The 20,586-nt window shown below is 23.5% G+C and overlaps 1 protein-coding gene across 1 annotated transcript; it reads right to left on the bottom strand.

The window, feature by feature from the left end:
• Positions 1-15,832: 15,832 nt before the first annotated feature.
• On the bottom strand, positions 15,833-16,765 carry LOC112705459 (U-box domain-containing protein 8). Its single transcript, XM_025756286.1, has one exon. It carries the CDS (start codon positions 16,763-16,765, stop codon positions 15,833-15,835), a length of 933 nt encoding a protein of 310 aa, XP_025612071.1.
• Between the last annotated feature and the right edge of the window lie 3,821 nt (positions 16,766-20,586).

Raw genomic sequence — 20,586 nt, 5'->3', positions numbered from 1 at the left:
AATTTTTAAATTTTTAATAATTATTTATTCGATCAAAGTGACACATAACAGAAAAAAAAAACAAAATAATAAAATTTAATTTACAACTACTAAAAGTAGATTATGTAATTATATATAAAAGTTTTTAAAACATATATTAACTATCCTAATAGTATTAAGTATTATTTACTATCATAAAAAAAATTATGTATATTAAAATCAGTTATTAAATTCAGTTACTATTATTTATACATAAATATATATAATTTAACTATTTTTAATGTGTATTTTATATTCTAATATGTATTATATGATTTGAAAACTAATTTTAGTGATTAATTTTAATATACACCTAATAAGATAATTTCATAAAAAATATTATCATAACCAATAAATAAAAAAAAGCGACAGTGAAATATTGTTTTTAAATTAACAGAATTTATTCAGATGCTAATAAAAATATAGGAGTCTCTCTAAAATCATACTATTTTCTGCTTCAATTAGAATTCACCCTTTTTGTTTGTTTGTTTATGGTAGCATGCAACATATAATTCAATGCAATAATAATGCAATTTACTGCATTTTTAAAAACATTTATAGTGACTTGGTCCACCCTAAATGGGTTGCTTCACCTTCACGTGACCTTAGTTTCTTTATATATACTTTTAGGTCACTGAATAATTTTTCTGTGTGGTAAATATATATGATATAATATAGACTCAAAATCTTTAAATTTTATCACATGATGATGATATCTTCAGGGGTTGATTTTTATTATATTTACTTAAATTTATGTGATATTATTATTATTCGCAGTGAAATTTTTCACATGATAGCGAAAGCACATTGCAGCCTTGCCTATTGCGAATTTAAGTCCTATATATTCCTATAGAAAATAATTAATAAGTGTGAATTATTCAGAGCACAAAATTTTTTTATTTAAAATAAATTATTTTTTTAATATAAAATAAGCAGTGAGATAATATGTGAAAAGACATATTCATAAAGAAGTATTTATTTATTTATTTATTTATTTATTTGAGTATGATGATATGTACACTAATAAATTTCACACCTTATATTAGGTTACTAATTAAGAAATATCTCTAATTTATTAGAATTTATATATTGTGAAATTTCTAATTATATAAAGTTGTTATAAAAAATATACTAAGTTGAAAAATAATGTTATATATTGATAAATTTTTTAACACTTCTTTTTACATTTGTTTTTCTTTAATAAAAACCAATACAAATGAAAAAAAATATACATATATATTTTTTTCTTTTTTTTTAAGCATTTAATTTTAATGCACAGTCAATGTAAAGTAATTTTACACGTGTTTCTAAATACATGATATAATATTACATCAGTAAAAATAACTATCTTTAATATTAATCATATAAATAGTAATTCAAAATAACGAATATAATTATACAATTGTGTAAAATATTTTATACTGTTAGTATATTAAAATTACGTTTTTTTTACAAAGATAGTGAAGAGTGGGAATACCAAGGTTCCATCATCATTATTAATTTATTATGATGCAACTACTATTTATAATTGATATTATTGCAAGGACAACTTACAGCAACACCTTGGGGGGACTATAGAACACAACTAATGAAGCCGACACAAATCTATTATTTAGTTTGTTGCCCATGCATTATTTATATAATTGTTTAATCTATTGAAAAAAAATAGGAAAATAAAAAATAGTGACAAGATTTTAGACTTTATTTCCCATTTAATTGAGTAGACAACACAAAAAAAATTGTTAGATTTTTTTTCTAAGAACCAACAAAATACTAACATAATTATTATAAATTAATCGTGTTAATTAAGTATATATCAAAATTAATCATTAATATAAAATATATATTAAAATATAAAAATATTAAAAATAAATTAAATTATACATATATTTATACACAAATAAATAATAATTAATCTGGTGGTTTTTCTTCTGTGTATATGTTATTTTTTATTCTAGGTAATAACAATAAATATGTGATTAGTCAAGATAATAAACACTTACATTATTATTAAAGAATTTTGAATTCAAATTTTAAAAAATTCAAAATATACATTTTATGAATATATAAAATATTTTAGGAATAAAAATTTATAAGTTGAAATTTTTGTAATTCCCATATATAGTATATGGTTGATTCCTTTAAATACGAGGTTGTGAATTCAAATTTTGTGTATATGACAAACATCTTGTTGAGAAAATCTATAGCTATGTATTATTTGCCATCATTGAATCTCAATAATGTTTCAAAATAATTATAGTAGTAGTCATCACTTTTTGTCATCATTGAATATCTCTAGATGAACAATAATTAAAAATCTATATGGCAACATGTATTATTTTGATTTTAACTTTTTAAATCATTCTAGCGGTTTTTTTTTTCTATAAAAATAAGACGAGTGATATATTTAAATATTATAATTTTTTTATATTTTTTAAAATTGCGAAGGTATACAAAATTACAAACTAAAAGGTACAAATTTTTTTAATTTTTTTTAAACAAAAATCAAACGGTCCAATTTTAAAATTAAATGGTCCAATTTTTATATCTTTTAAAAATTAAAAAATTTAATTTTTTTATTTCAAATTAAACAGTGTTACATTTGAAATTAACATTATAATAATTTATAATTCAAAAATATCATTCTAAACCCAATATAAAAAATAAAAAAAGTGTATTCTAGTAGCATATAATCATAAAGTATATCCAAGAATTTCGGTAAATTATTTATAGGTCAGAAAAGTTTTTAAAATTAGAGAAACTAAAAATTGTTAAAATGGTTTGATTGTAACTGCTTCTGCCATACCCTGACAAGCTTCATTGCACGATTGTGTTGTAGGGTCCAAATATGTGAAATTATATGATAAAATTAATTTTGAAACAGTTCTAAATAACTTTGTCCTTTTTTGTGACAGTTGTTTATGTACTATATGCCTTCTATATGATCTGGATGTGTTCATGCAGACAACTTGTATGTTCCTTCAAACAATTTGACCCATACTTATAAAATTCGGTTCGATTCGATTCCACTGATTATACCGGAAAATAACTAATTCTGTTAGTCATTTTAATCCAGTTATTAGTTGAAATCGACTTGGAGTTATATTAAGGGATTGTATGGTTGAATTTTTAAGAGAATATTTTTTTAATTATTTAAAAAAAATAAAAAAATAAAAATAATTTTATGTAAAAAAATTTATTTATTAATTATATTTAAATACAATAATATAAAAATATTTATTTATTTATTTATTATAAAAAACATTATTTAAAAAAAATCCTTTTAAAAAAGATATAAAATGTACTTTATCAAAAAAGTTATTTTTTTCTAGTGATTTTATTTTTACTATTGAAAATTTATCAAAAAAATTAAAAAATAAAAAATATATTTTTTATTAAAAATTTTTTTCTATTTATTTAATAGCACTAAAATTAGTTATCCAATTCCACTTAACCAATTTTAATGAAAATTAGTTATTTTACCAATTTTGTAAATTAGGTCATGTCAGAAATTCATGTTTTGTAACTTAACTATTAATTTGCTAAATCAGTAACCTAATAACTTAATTTTTAGGGGATACTCCTATAAAAATGCGTAAAACATCTTTTTATAAAGACACTTATGTGTCGCATTATTATTGAACGTATTAATGAACCGGTTATTTTTAAATTTTTTAACAAACTAGAATAAAACCGATTTTTTTATAACAATAACAATAAACCCAATTATTATCATATCCGATTGAACCAACCAATTAATTATATAACCCACTAGATCATGATTTTTATTGTTTTTTTTAAACAAAAATCAGGGATATATTTATTTTTTTATAAAAAATTTAAACATGATTCGATTTAGATTATGTAAATTGATTGGATCAAATTGGGTCTAATAATTATAGTGTAGATAATTGGGTTTATTATTATTGCTATAATAAATCGATTTTATTCTGGTTTATTAAAAAAAATTATTAACCGATTTAATAAAAATATCCAATAATATCATACTACATGTAAACGTTTTTAAATAAAAACATTTTTAGTGCCTTTGTTGAAGTGTTCCCTAATTTTTAAACCGAGTTAATTATGGATTGAAATAGTAAATCATATGTAGCAAAAGTTAATTCTATCTAAAAAATTTGATAGCAAAGGCACAAGATTAGGAGAGATTTATTCCAAGGTGAAGGTGTATTGGATTAATTAAAAAAATTTCAACTAGATTTTCTTTTAATTAGAAGGTGTACCAACCAGTCATGTTGAATTGATGAATCAAGTATGAGTAAATTAAATTAGGTTGGAATAATTCCAAGACCCACGCCTGAGAGAGATACATGCATTGGGTAGGTTTTGCTCAATCCATACAAGTAAGAATAAATATTGTGTTCATAATCAATAGGGAAAAATAATAAATAGAGATGGAGTTCTCAATACTTAACAAAATTAACCATGCTTATTAATTAGAACGTTCGATATTTGACTTTCATCGCTTCTCTAAAATATTATTGACAAATAATTCTTGCCCTCAATATTTTTTATACCCATAAAAAAATAAGATAAAATATATTTTTTATTTTTTAAATTTGTTTAAAATTAAAAAAAAAATATTTTGTTTTAATTTTATTATAATTTTTTTTAAATTGCATTAAATATATCTTTAACGGACTAATTTTTTAAAAATTTTAGAATCAATTTAGCAACAATTTTACAAGAATAATCTTCGATACAAACAAATTAGATATATATAGAGTAATTCTCCACATTCAAGCAATTTTACATCAAAATTTATCCAAGTGATTTGAGTTATGCGTTTCTTTTTCTCATTTTCTTCTCCTATGTGCTTCTTCTTCTTTATTATTTTTCAATTTCGTTACCGTCACCACCAACAACACCTCTTTCTCCTCCCCTTCCTACTAGAATTCCGTCTCCTCCTTCTTTTTCATTCTTCTCCTCTATCATCATCATCATCATTATCGTCATTGTCTTCTTCTAATATGTATCGTCGTTATCGTTATCATCGAATTTGAATTTATATAATGGACGATTTCGATTTATTTTTGGTATTATACTATAGTTTTGTTTTGATAATATTTTTGATTCATTCGAGACGCAGGTGTTTCTGAATTTGAATTTATATAATGAACCATTTTCTGTTCATTTGGTATTATATAATGGTTTCGTTTTGATCATAATTTTGGTTCATTTGATCACCACAGAAAATCAGAATCAATAAAGATGTTAGTAAAATGTTGGTATTGTTGGTGATGACGTTAATGATGATGGAGGAGAAAAAAGAAAAAGAAGGAGGAGATCAAATAAATTCAAATAAAAAAGAAACAAGAGGAGGAGGAGATAGATGTGGTGATATGGTGGTAGTGATGATGACGATATAAAAAAAAAGATGAAGAAAAAGGAGAAGGAGAAGAAGAAGCAACAAGAGGGGGAGGAAGAAAAGGAGAAAGAAGAAGAAGAAGACGACGAAATCCCGCAACGTAAATTAAATGACTTGGATGAATTTGGATATAAAATTATTTGAATGTGTAGCGGAATGTTCAGATATAATTATCATACATTATTACTAGATTGGTCCTAAATTTTGTGAAAAATTAACTGTCACGAATATATTTAATTTGATACAAATTAAAAATTTTATAAACAAAATTAAAATAAAATAAAATTTAAAAATATTTTTAAAATTTTTAATAAATTTTAAGAATAAAAAATATATATTATCAAAAAAAATATAATTGATGAATATTTATTAATTAGAATACAAGTCTGCTTTTTTGTTTTTTTATCTAAACAAAATGAATATTTATTAATACGCTGAAAAAAAAACCTAAAACATTTCATTGTCATTCTCTTTATCAATCAATTAGGACACTATCTAGCTATTTTTTATTATTATTATTATAAGAGAAAATAAAACTTTCCCATTACTTCTGTCAGCACTCAGCAGCACCAACAATTCTTTACACATAAAATAAAAGTTACAAATTTAGAACAGGTACTATCCAACATTATGGGAAGTGTGAGGTGTTCTCTCCATATCCATACATAGACTTCATTATTTTATTAATTTAATACTTTAACCAATTGGTCCGAACTTTTGCCAAGTGTGTGCGGTGTTATATACATAACCATACCAAAACTCCATTTTTTACATTTAAAAAAAGTTGTTCAATTTTAGTGAACGTAAATTTAAAAAGAAAATATGGAAATTAAAAAACAAAAGTTTTATGAAATTTCTCTTAATAGTAATAGTAGCTAATAACATGATTTTATCTGTAATATAAAAAATTTAAATCTTAAAAAAATCTCCAAAAAATAGATCGTAAAGAATTATGATAAATATTAGTGCACTTCAGAAAAAAATAAAAAATACAATGTTTATTGAACTTTAAAGTTTAAATTATAAACTCTAAATTTTAAATTTTGAACCATAATTTTAAATTTTATATTTTAAATATAAATTATTAATTTAAAATATAAAAAGTTAAAAATTAAAATTTATCTAATTAATAAAAAACAAATCGCTTTTTATTTAGTAAGAATTTAACCATGAGTTAAAGATTATCACTTCAAATCTTAAAGGTAAGCGGGTGTGCCTTTCTCAGTGGCTTTATGTTTATCCTTCTAATATATTTTTAGAACAAGAAAAGAAAAGAAATGAGTCTTGAAACTTATAGATTGGATTGATAGTAATCTCTAATAATCTCTCGTTATATTTGAATATTATAGCTAAGACAAAAATACAAAGACAGAGAAAAAAATAATATCTAATAATTTTATATTTTTGTATTATATTTAAAAGTAATGAATAAAAATTGATCAAATATTTTTATTTTGTGTTTAAAAAGATAGATACAGTTAATTAAAAACATAATAGAAGATATTATATATATATATATATTTTTTTTTTAAAAAAAATTAAAATATTTTTTTGATCAAATTTCAACTTGTTATAATAAAAAATCTTTTAATTATGTGTTTTCTTAATCTTTTTCAATTAAATTTCAGTAGTTAGTTTAACATTTATCTTTTTTATTTTACATTTATGTTCTTCCTTTATCTTTCTAACTCTTTATTTTTTTTTACTTCATCTTCATATTCTTTTTTGATCTTTTTTATCCTTTCATCTTTTTCATTCTTGCTTCTCCAGTTACGACACCAATAAATATATATGGGAAGGAGGCAAACTTCAAAAACAACGAAGCTAAGGTAAAAAGACAATCAAGTAGAAGTAAGCTGTTATGGCAGTAAAATAAATATTAATTTTTTATATTTCTTTAAAATTTTTGTTGATTCTAAAAGGATAATTTTTTGTATTTAGGATTTGTTGATTTTTGAATAGGGTTTGAGTTACTGAAATTTTGTTTCAATTGGTAGCTAATCCTACAATAATATTGAACAAAATGTAATGTTTCTTCTTATTGGATTAATTAAAAAATTTTCAATTAGCTTTTCTTTTAGTAGGTGTAGTGATGATTAAATTTTTATAATCGTCTTTAAAATTTACAATTTTCACTACTTTAGTCTTTCAAATTCAAAATTTATTATACTGATTTAGGTGTACTAATCTCCGAGATCCAACATCAGGCACCATATTGATCCCTAAATCCTTTTCAACGTTGATTCGCGAACAAAATGCTAAATTAATTTTGACTTACAATATTTTTGTTTTAATTCTTAAATAAGACAAAATTAAAATTATTTTAGAAAATAAATAGAGATATAAATATATAATAATTTACATATTATATAAACTCTTTTTTCTCTTCTTATTTTTATCTTGTTTAAATACCAAAACAAAATAATGACACTCTTTATTAATTAATTATGTGTCTAGTATAATAAGTCTGAACTAATTTAACATTTAGTTCACTAATTTAATATTAAAAAAATTTAGAGATCAATATAATATTTTAAATTAAATTTTATAGATAATTTTAATTTAAAAATTAGAATAATAAAAATCGTAAATCTAAAAAATCACTTTAAAGATTTAGTCGTTGAATTGATGAATCTAAGTATGAGTAAATTAAATTAGGTTGGAATAATTCCAAGACCCACGCCTGAGAGAGATACATGCATTGGGTAGGTTTTGCTCAATCCATACAAGTAAGAATAAAGATGGTGTTCATAATCAATAGGAAAAATAATAAATAAAGATGGAGTTCTCAATATTTAAAAAAATAACCATGCTTATTAATTAGAACGTAACGTTCGATATTTGACTTTCATCCCTTCTCTAAAATATTATTTACAAATAATTCTTGCTCTCAATATCTTTTATACCAATAAAAGAAATATAATTGACGAATATTTATTAATTAGAATACAAGTCTGCTTTTGTTTTTATCCAAAAAATAATACTAATTTAAAAGAAAAAACAAATGAATTGAGGACATTATTTAACGACACTACTCTTAACACGTTGAAAAAAAAAAACTAAAACATTTTCTTGTCATTCTCTTTATTAATCAATTAGAACACTATTATATCTAGCCATTTTTTTTATTATTATTATAAGAGAAAATAAAACTTTCCCATTACTTCTGTCAGCAGCACCTACTACAATTTTTTACACATAAAATAAAAGTTAAAAATATAGAACAGGTATTGTCCAACATTATGGGAAGTGTGAGGTCTTCTCTACCTAGACTCCATTATTATTAATTTAATACTTTAACCAATTGATCCGAACTTTTGCCAAGTGTGAGCGGTGTGATATACACAACCATACCAAAACTCCACTTTTTACATTGAAAAAAAAATTGTTCAATTTTAGTGTACGTAAATTCAAAAAGGAAAATTAAAAATATGAAAATTTAAAAAATAAAAATTTTGTTAAAATATGGAAATTTAAAAAGTAAAAATTTTGTGAAATTTCCCTTAATAGTAATAATAACTAATAACATGATTTTATCTGTAAAGTTAGAAATTTAAATCTTGATAAACTCTCCAAAAGTAAATCGTAGAAAATAACGATAAATGTTAGTGGATTTTAGAAAAAATAAGGAATTCAATTTTAAATTTTAAATTATAAATATTAAATCTTAAATTTTATACTCTAAATATATAAATCATTAATATAAAATATAATAAATAAAAAATTAAATTTATTTTATTAATAAAAAATATAACACTTCTTATTTAATAAGAATAATTTAGCAATAAACATAGAAATTATCATTTCAAATTTTAAAGGTAAGCGTGACAGCCTCTTTTAATATCTATTCTTTAAGAAATAGTTATTTGTGATTGTATAAGCATAAATTTAGTTGGAAAAAGACTGATAATTTGTCTTTGGTTATGGAAGATTATTCAAGTTTTTAAAAAAATATAAATTAAAATTTTTATTTAACTATGTATGCATGATGCTATTCTCACAGCAGCATTTCTTAATCATATAGGTTTGGAAGGTTCTGGCTTGTATCTTCGGTGTCGCACTGGATTTGAATTTGTTCTCCATTGTTTACATGAGTGTTCTAGAGCCAAAACAATATGACGGAGGTTGAATTTGGAGATAAATGAGTAAAAATTTGAGATATAGTTGCGAAAAGATATGAATTCTAATATTTTTTTTTTTAGCGATTTGATGGATTTGGAGAATTCGTAATAATAATGTTTTCAACCTAATTGATCTCTATAGCATTGATACGTTCTAACACTTATTTAGTTTTTTCAATTATTTGAACTCCACAACATTTTTTTCATGTATCAAATTTTACTTATTCTTCTTTGTTATTTTTTTTATCCCCTATTTCTCTTTTTTCGATTAAAGTAAATTATGATACTAACATATTTGGTGTAATTGCTAGTTTTAGGTGTATTTTACATAATTCTAAAGGAACTTAGTTGTGTGATTGTACTGATTTTCTGTTTTTTGCATCTATCTTTTGAAATAAGTTGTTTGTAATATGAAAAAGTTTACTTCTAGCATGAAAAATTGGATTACGTTTAGAAATATTATCTATGAGATAAATTATTTAGAAGTTTTTATCCTTATCAATGAAAAAGATAACCGGATTTAAAGCTCTGGTTATGACTTTAGTATCTAAAGTCAATGAAATTTTGAGCTAAAATTGGAGAGTTGAGATTAATTTTATTCAAAAAGATGTCAACTAAATTGTTGATGTTTTGACAAAATTTACAGCATCTAATAATATTTATCAGTTAAAATGAGAAAAATTTTAAGAGAATTTATCTAAGTTACTGCAATAAGACTACGTCTCTAACTCTTAAAAATCGTCTTTTCCTTTTTTTTTTAATCTCTTGTCACCAAAAAGGGGTAAGTGTGTCTTCTTTGATGACCCTATATTTATCATTTTTATATATTTTTTAGAAAAAAATGTAAATCTTAAAACTTATAGATTGGGTCTTGACAATAATTTCTAATTTTTTGTTGAGATATGTTATTTTATAAAAATATTTTATAATAAAAAATATTAAAAATATAAAAAATTTATTTTATCAAAATTTGGGTGGAATGTAATACTATAATTTTTGTCTCTAACGTTTGTAAGTTTTTTTAAAGAATAATTTTAATATTTAATTTTATTTAATTTTGTCTTTAACATTTTTTATAATTTAATTTTATATCCAATGTGTTTTATTTGTGTCAAAATTATACTTAAAAAATTTAATTTTGTTCCTAATATTTTACATGATATTAACATTCAGAAATAATTTTAACACAAACCAAAAATATAAAAGGATAAAATTGAATGTAACTAAAAGTTAAAAGTATTTTTAAATAAAATCACAAACATTAAAGACAAAAAGCATATTTTATCTTTATTCATATTTTTATTTAGAGTAAAGTACTATTTTTATCTCTAACATTTAGGCCAAATCCTAATTTGATTCATAACGTTTCAAATGTCTTATTTTAATTCCAAAAAGTTTTAAACGGATTTATTAATGTCTTAAATTTGACTTGAATAATTAACGACAAAATATTTACATTAGTGATTATTAGTAGGTGAATTTTATTTATGTATTGAAATCGAACATTATATATTGGCTCTTAAATATGTTAATTGTTCGTATCAAATTTAACTATAGAACAATATTAAACATATTTAAATTTTTTTATGACTAAAATAAAATATTTAAAACGTTAAAAATTAAATTAACATATAACTCGAACATTCGAGACTAAAATAATACTTTGCTCTTTTCCTCCTCCGTTAAACATACTAATAAGCATGATTAAGAATTAGGATGTAAAAAAGATCTATATAGACATTAATTATATTGAAAGAGAAATTAAAGATAGGGACATGGAGTGATCATGTGAGAAGCCCTTCTTCCTCTGTTTTTAGGTGTTAGTTTATATAGATGTGTTCATGAAGAATAATAAATTAAAGGTCAATTCATTCATGGACACTAAATGACCTAATTGCTAAACGATGAGGGAGGTCCACAAGTACTTGAACCACCATTATTATTATTATGAAAGGGGGCTTGTGCCCCTTTTTTTTCCATCTTTATGTTTGTGGGGGAGAATTGTCCTTAATTTAATGTTTGTTGTACAAAGTTTTGGAACTAGTTTGGCATGTAATAAATCAATAATAGTAATAATAATAATATCTGTCCATAAGGTGGATTAGGACATCATACTAATTTCAACCTTTACTTTATTCTCTCTGATTGGTCCACTAGAGATAGATTTAATTCATCAAAAGTGAGCATTTCTGAAAATACCAAAATGTTGGTGTCATTTGCCCAAAAAAAAAAAAACCTTCAGTATATAGAAAATTTGGGTATAACAAATTAGTTAAATTTTAAATGAAATTAGTGTAAGTTTGATTTGATGTTACATTGTTGAATAAATTTTTATTTTATATTTTTTTTTATAAAACCTAAGTCAAAGTTGACCACGGTGATATAAAAGCTTAATTTAAAATTTAAATACAAATTGTTAAAATATAGCCTTATTGATATTCAATTTTCATAAAATTTGATAAAATAATATTTTATAATATGTTATTATAATTCAACCGTTAAATCGATAAAAAAAATTCTATAAATAAATATAAAATATATAACATTACTTAAATTAATAATATTAAAAATAAAAATCTAAAAGTATCTTATTTAATTTAATATTTATAATTTTATGCAGGTAATATATATTTACATACTTCTTACTTTTAACATTTTTTATTTTTTCAACAATAATTAAAAAAAAAAAGTAAACTAAAGTAACTTTAAGTTATTATTGATTATTTTGTATTGCCTCCCAAATTTTTTTCACTTAAATTAACACCAAAATGATTTGATAGAGTTTGGTGCAATTATCCTTATAGAAATTGGTAAGATTAGTGTTAATTTTCCCCTTCAACCAACATGTGGATCCTCTGCTGCGGTCCCGGAGATAGGGAGTTGAAAATAGGAGGGCATGTGGAGGTTCACTTTATTATTTATTTATTTATTTATTATTTTTGAAGAGAAAACAAAAAGGGGGGGGGGGGGGGAGTGGGAGGTGAATTAACTGAACCACATGTAGAATTAATGTACCAAACAAAACCAAAATATCTGGGGTCATATATTTAACTCTAGGATTTAGTTTTTCTTCATGTAAAAGTTTGCTTGCTTGTTAATTATTATTAGCTTCTTATATATTTAGTTAAGTAAAACTAAATAAATAGTTATAAATTTGAAGTTTAATTATTCGTTGGTTTCTATAATTTTATTAAATTTTTAATTAAAATTTTATATTTTTTTTTTAATTTAGTCCTTAGATTATTTTTAATTTTGTAATTAGATATTTTTTATATTAAAAATATTAAAATTAATAAAATATATTTTTAAAAAATTATGTGATCAAAGATCTAATTAAATTTTTAATTGTGAATATATTTAATTTACAAAAAAATATCCAGTTAACTCTAATATTTTTTTACACTAGAAATGACCTAATTACAAAATTAAAAATATATAAGAATCTAATTTAAAAAATATGTATATATATATATATATATATATAAATTTAATTATAAATTTAGTCAAATTATAAAGGCCAACACAATAATTAAACCTAAATCTAATATTCTTCTAATGTAAGAGTTCTTTTAGAAGGTTTGAAGTGAAACTTGTGTTTTTAATTTTGAATGGAACAACAATGATCAAATTTTATATATTTTTGTTTATAAAAATTCTAATACTTTATCATGAAATTCTGTATCTAAAAAATTGTTTGATATAAAAAAATAGATAATTATATATATCTAACATTAACATTTGTGGTTTAATTGAAAAAAATTCTAAAATCCATTGATCATCAAATGGAGTCATAACCAATGTTTAATTAGTCAATTCAATGGTTTAATTTAGTTCGCACTAGACGCAACTACAATAAAATTTCAATTTGTTCTTTAATAGTTTATTTTGTTGGATTGCTAGCGAAATATAAATAAGTCAGTTGCATTGCATAATATTTATAATTTTCAACAATTTATTGTCATTTTTAATTTTACGTTACTGAATTAAAATAATATCAATGTCAATGAGAAAATAATTGTTCAAGAGTAAAGCTTATTTGAACTTTAATTTGGAATTTTGTATTAATTAATAATTAACCGAGACAAGAATAAGCTTGGTTAATTAAGTTTGATTGAGTACAAGACAAGAAAAGTGTTTAAATAAAGAAGGGTGTTGAATATAAAGAGAGTCTTAAACTCTTAATTACATTTATGGTTTAGTAGACTTAGATTATATATATTTTTATTTTAAATTATTATTTTTTCATTAAAAATTGTGCATGTAACAACTCATTCGCCAGCAGCAAACCTTTAAATGGAGCTCAGTATCGCGACGGATTAGTCTTTGACTTGTCAAGTGGAAGGATACTGTGGGAAAAAAACGTGTGTGGGTATATTAATAGAGTTCGTTGTCAATCATATCAAAATACCATCCTTCACGCCAAAAATAAATAAATAAAAAGAGTTGCTATCATCCTTGATATAATTAATAACATACCTTGAAATAGAAGAAATCGATTGAATTATTTTTTCTAGATTGATGATCCTTTTTGCTTTGTCAAAAACATTGATCATTTATTTGTTGATGGTGATATGTTTCGAATTCCAAAGACAAATAAGGTTGTCTTGTGATGCATAATAATGATTAAGGAAGCTTGCTACCAAAATTAGTTGGATTTTTATCCCTGATATTAAATTACCTTTTAGAGAAGGTAACTAGAATAACAATGTGAAATATTTGAGAAATATTGTTATATTGTACGTATATAGTATATTTGTGTAATTTTTTATTTTTTATCAAATTAGAAGTGATTAATAAAAAATAAAAAACAAGAACATGTAATCATTTCTTATATCGATCTTTGTCATAAAAGGTGATTGAAAATGAAATCCACCTAAAATATGAAGTTATTATATGTCTCGTTCAATATAGTAGAAATGTTCAATGTCCATCATGCCTTATAGAAGAGGAAAGAAGAAAACCCTTTTTGGAGTTTTGAATTGGTGTTTTTTGGAGGGTAGTGATATAACTATGTGGGTATATACTTTATAAGTTATAACCCTTATATGCATCAAATATGTTATTAAATTACAACAGAAATCGATAAAAGGAAAATAATAATAATTTGTCCTGAAATAAAAAATATAATCAAATATACGTCATATTTCAATTTTAAATTATGCAAGATAAATGTCATAGTAATAACTCTAAAGACAACATAAATATATGAACAAATAATAGTATTTTTTCGTTTCACAATGTCTATTGTCTCTGAGAAACTTTTTATTTAATACATCTTTTATTCTTATATTTTGAATTTTGATGTAAAATTTATTAAGTACTTTTATCATTGTGCTCAATTAATTCTTATTTTTTAATGATTGTTTAAATTATAAAATGATAGATATTGTTAACTGAAAGGAGCAATTTTTTTTTTCTTTTGGTTTCCAAGACATCACTAATCTTAACTTTTTTTGTTTGTTGTCTATGGTATTTCACAACTTGAAAATCTAAGGATCAATTTGTCACGAATTTAAATTCTATTTAAGGAGTTTAAAGAGACAAGTGAACCACTCACCATCCTGAATTAGTTAACTAATCTTAATATTTTTTTTTTTTGGATTTGTGTCTTCTTTTTTTTTTTAATTTGGCTTTGTTGCCAACTTCTTCTTAGATATATAAAATGGGTTTTTTTCATGATTAAGATCCAACAACAGTTGGGCTCACTATTTATATTTTGTCACTCATACATAGGCCCAACAATAAAATGGTTCTGATTTAACTTTTGTTTTTCTTCTTCTTAAATTTGTCCTAATTAGAAGAGTAATTTACCCTGATTTTAATGTTGGCCTAATATATTGGTGGAATACGCCAAGAAGAAAAATTAGACAACCCTAATGATACAAATAGTCTGATCACTAATTCAATCAATAGCTGAAGAACAAGTGTCTTAAATAAATTTAACAATATAATTGGGCTCACTATGTTTCATGATTTCATCTCCTAATTCATTAAAATGTTAATGTATTAGTCAAAAATGCGTCTTAAGCCAATACATCAATTTTTTCATGAATTCAAAAAGTAAAAGAGACAATTTTAATCTCTAAAATTTCACTTATCTATTTAATTTAATTTTTTCATTAATTTTATTATTTTTATTTTTTCTTTCATAAAATTTAAAAAACAAAAAAATTAAAAATAAAAATAAAAAATAAAAACACAAACCAAACGCATTCTAAGGTAGTATTAAATTGAGAATTAACTGAAGAATTAATTTAAAAAGCAGATGGAATATCCTTAATCTCTTACTTCCAACTTTGAGCATTTAGATCCATTGTTCGACATCGGAGATTAAGGTCACCTCAGCCATCTTCTTCATCAGCAACTCAGCCTTACCTCGAACTCTCCCAGATCCCCTCACAGACAGATCCGCCACAGCCATGGCGAATTCCGGCAACAACAAAATCTCGCTCACACATCCTTCGCAATCGTCATCCAAGAGCCGAAGCAGAATATCAACCGCACCCTCTTTACTCAACATACTCCTTCCTTTCAAAACAAACAACATATCACTCACAATCTCCTTACTTTTCTTCAAACCATTCAACCCTTCCTCGAACCTCGCAAGAAGACCAAGAATCACAAGAGAAGTGGAAGCTAAGTCTTCGTCACTGGTTTCTTTCACAACACCAAGAAGCGCGGGAACTGCACCAGATCTAACCGCTACGGTGCAGTTTCCGTGGAACTGAACAAGCTCCGCTAACGAACTCAACAGGTGGTGGTGAAAATCACGTGGACAGTCTTTAATGGCTTTCACCAGCAACTGCACGGTTCCGGCGACTCCGAACTTGGCCTTGTTCTTGTCATGCATGGCCAAGCTACATATCAAACTCGACGCGAGTTTACATGAATCAGGAGGAGAAGATGACAACGATGACGTGATACGTGAGTTAAGATGATGAATTGTTTGCATGTCTGCGAGGGAGGGTTTGAGATTAGGGTTAAGGGAAAGGTTGAAGAGGGTTAACAAAGATAGGGTTTGGATTATGGGAGAGGGAGAGTTTGTGAGTGTGGCTAGGGTTGTGATTGCACCATCAATTTGAGCTAGGAAGTTTCTATTTTTGGGATTTACTTTGGTGATGGAAGCTAGGGTTTGAAGAGCCTTTTCTTGAGCTTCAATGGAGTTTGATTGAGCTTCGGAGATACATTCAATGATAGTGTCATAAACTTGAGATGATGAAGATGATGTTACTGACATTTTTTTTTCTCTTTTGATCTAAGCTAAGATGTCTTTGTGAGTTTCAATTGTGTTGGTGTTTTCAACTATTTAATTAGAAACGAAACAGTGCTTAAAAATTTAATTGAGAAAAAAAACATAAGTTTTTAATTTTATAATTTTTTATTTTTTAAAATGTAAAATATTTAATATAAATCTCTTCATCCAAAATATATAATGACAAATAAATATTTTGAAAAGTCTTAGATGTTTCGCATTTTAAGAAGTAAAAGACGTTTTTGTATTTTCAATTAGTCGAAAATTTATTTATCTTTGACTATAAAGCATGGACACTTCGCTAAATTGTCGTGTTTGCGTATCAGACACATTTCGGACACGATATTTATTATTGACACTCGTTCGACACACGTGTCTGCGGTGTCTTAATAAAAAATAAAAAAATTTCGTAAAGACACACTTTGACACACTTAATTACCATTACATATCAATATGTCCAGCCTTATTCTTAATATATATTATTGAAATAAATTTAGAAATAGTATATATTATTATTTATTCAAATAAAAAATATTTTAAATATTTTATATAATTAAAATAAAATATTAAAAATAATTAAAAAATTTAATTTATATTTTAATATTAATATTATTATTATTTTTAAAAAATACTTCAAATTATATATATATATATATATATATATATATATATAATTTAAAATTTATATGTTGGTATGTTTTGTATCGTATCGTTTATGCATAGATTTTTAAGATAAAAGATAAAAAAGTTTATTTATTTTTTCCAAATTAATATTATTGTATAATAGTCCCAATTATATATATAAATCAATAATTAGGCATAGTGTATTAGGGTGCAAATAAATACAGAAAGATCGGATACAAGTGGTGATAGTTTCAAAGTTTTCATTAACATTGGAAAGTGCTCCATTTTGAACTCAAGCGCCATGGCAAATATGAAAATCAAATGAACTAAGCATACTATTATTATATGTTAGTAAATATTATATATTTATTCTATGGAAAAGTATGAGGAGCCAATGAAATATTTATACAATGTGTACAATGGAGGTTTATAGAGTATTAGAGATATAATCATTAGTGTTATATTTTTCCACCAACTGAAGTTTTTAGGATGAGTGGTATCATGACATGGTATTAAAGTGCTAGATTCGAAAAGTCAAAAGTTCGATTCTTGGTGAACCTAAAAGCATGAGCAGTGTTTTGTATATTTCTATTTTTTATTTATTATAAGAGTGTTATATGCATTAACTTTTTTATAATTATTGAATTAAATTTAATTTCGATTTGATTTTAAGTAATATCTATATATTCACAACCTTCTCATAGACAAGCATGCTCAAGACTAGTCACTTAATTAAACCAACTCAAACATATAATTTATTCCACAAGTATTATATAATTGAGATAAAGACGAAATAGCTCCTCCATAAAATTTCCAATATATATATATATATATATATATATATATATATATATATATATATATATATATATATATATATATATATATATATATATATATGTAACATTTCTCTTATTGTATGTATTAGCATAGTGGTAAGTTACTGTACTTGCTGGCTCCAAAGTCATGTTTTGAATCACTCATATATTTTCAATGTTTTGGACGGAGTTTGGCTTAGATTTTATTTTTGGGCCAAAATATTATCCACCTTTGTTTTTTTCTTCCTCATACGATGTCCTAATTCAATAAATTAAAAATTAATTTGCCACCAATTTAAATTTTATTTAAAAATTTGTTGTCAATTAATTATTATATATACAAAACAAAATTTAAATATTTAATATTTATTTAAATAGATTAATAAATTAATTACTAAACAAATTCAAATTAATTTATATAACTTTGTTTTTAATAATTTTTTTTGTTACTTTTACTTTTTACTTTTTGTTCTATTCTTAATTTTTGTACCTATTAATAAACTATTAATATTGGCACACTCATTTGCTCTATAAGAGCCCTTATAACTCCACCAATAATTCCTCCATATAGCATCGCCATAACCCATAAGGATAGAAGATTAATTTTAGTTTGTTGAGATTTTAATACATTTATCTGTTTACCTGTAAGAGATTTAATAATTTATTGAACAATAATAATTTTTTAAAAACAGTCTAGTTATAAATTTAAGTGTTTTTGACAAAAGTTTAACTAAGTTAGTACAAATTAAAAAAAAATTACTTTTATTACACTAGTTTGTATTATAGACGTGTTTTAATAACGAAACTTTTTCGTCTTCGTCTCCTCTTTCTATTTTTTTGTTTCTTCTTCCTCCTTTTTTTAAATTTGTGCACTTAAGGTTTTTTTTCTTTTTCTTTTTCTTGAATTGAATTTAAATTTATATAATGGACAATGTTCACTTCATTTAGTATTATATAATTTTGCTTTGATAATATTTTCGGTTCATTATAGACGCAGATGTTTATAAATTCAAACTTATATAATAGATAAATATTCAGTTCATTTGGTATTATATAATAATTTTTTACTTTGATAATATTTTTGGTTCATTTTAGACATAGGTGTTTCTGAATTCGAATTTATATGATGAACAATGTTCTGTTCATTTGGTTTTATACAATGATTTAGCTTTAATAATATTTTTGATTCATTTGCAGTCCAGGTATATGTTGTCAATGAATAATTTGCCCCAATAGTTGGAATGACTTTCAAGACAAATTTAATGGAATGGAATGAAATCTAATACAATTGAATAAAGTGATAATAAATAATTCCATTCTTTTGTACTAAAAAAGATTCCATCATTAACAAAAATACATATCATTTCTGGATCCAAATGAATCTCAATTAAACTAAGAAATAAATCGAAATTACGTAAAGAATAAAAAATTAGTTAATACTTATCAGCAGCATCAAGTGAACCTCAATTCACAAATAAACTAAAATAAATTAAAAAAATGAACCGAAATTGTTTAATGATGACAACAAGAGAAATAAACTAAAGAATGAACTGAAATTATTAATGAAGAAGAAGAAAAAAAAGGAAAAAAGGAAAAAAAGAAAAATCTTTATGTACGAATTTAGAAAACGAAAAAAAGAAAAAAGAAGAGGAGAAAGAAAAAAAAAACGAAAAAGAAAGAAGAAAAAAAGAAAAATGCATAATTTAAAAAATTGTTATAATAATTTGATTAGAATTAATTAAATATTTTATTTAAATATAAAATACTAAATTTATTATTTTAAAAAATTCTAATTCTTAACGAATTATAGGTGAAGATTTTGTGATTTAGGTGAACTCTAATTAAGGTCAACGTGGTGTTATTGTATTTTTTTGAAGAGAGAATTTCAACCCCTCATTCTTTCATCCATTTAGTTAGTGTGGTTCTTATATTATAGATATAATTTGGTTTGTAACCCTAAAAAAAATCCTATTTCTAAGTTTTTTTCACACAATAATAATTGTTTATTCATCCCGTAAAATCTCATATTTCAGTTAAAAATATTTCAAGATTGACTACATAAACTTTTGAAAAATGTTCCACCGTTTTATGCATCCATGCATTTCAACTAGGGATAGGAACGTGTGGATATGAGTGAATTGACAAAATGTGTATATGTATATTAAATGACAAAATGTGTATATGTTTGATCAAAACTCTTAATTTATAATTTTACAGTTTTTCTATTTTTATATATAACAATAATTATTGCAATTATATATTATATTTATTAATAAAATATTATTTTAATTTCTAACGTTTAAATTAAATTTTATTTTTATTTTTAATATTTAAAATATTTTATTTTTATTTCAAAAGTTTTAT

The sequence above is a fragment of the Arachis hypogaea genome, chromosome 8 (genome assembly GCF_003086295.3).
Source record: "Arachis hypogaea cultivar Tifrunner chromosome 8, arahy.Tifrunner.gnm2.J5K5, whole genome shotgun sequence".
NCBI lineage: Eukaryota > Viridiplantae > Streptophyta > Magnoliopsida > Fabales > Fabaceae > Arachis > Arachis hypogaea.
This window is presented reverse-complemented; position numbering and strand designations above follow the sequence as displayed.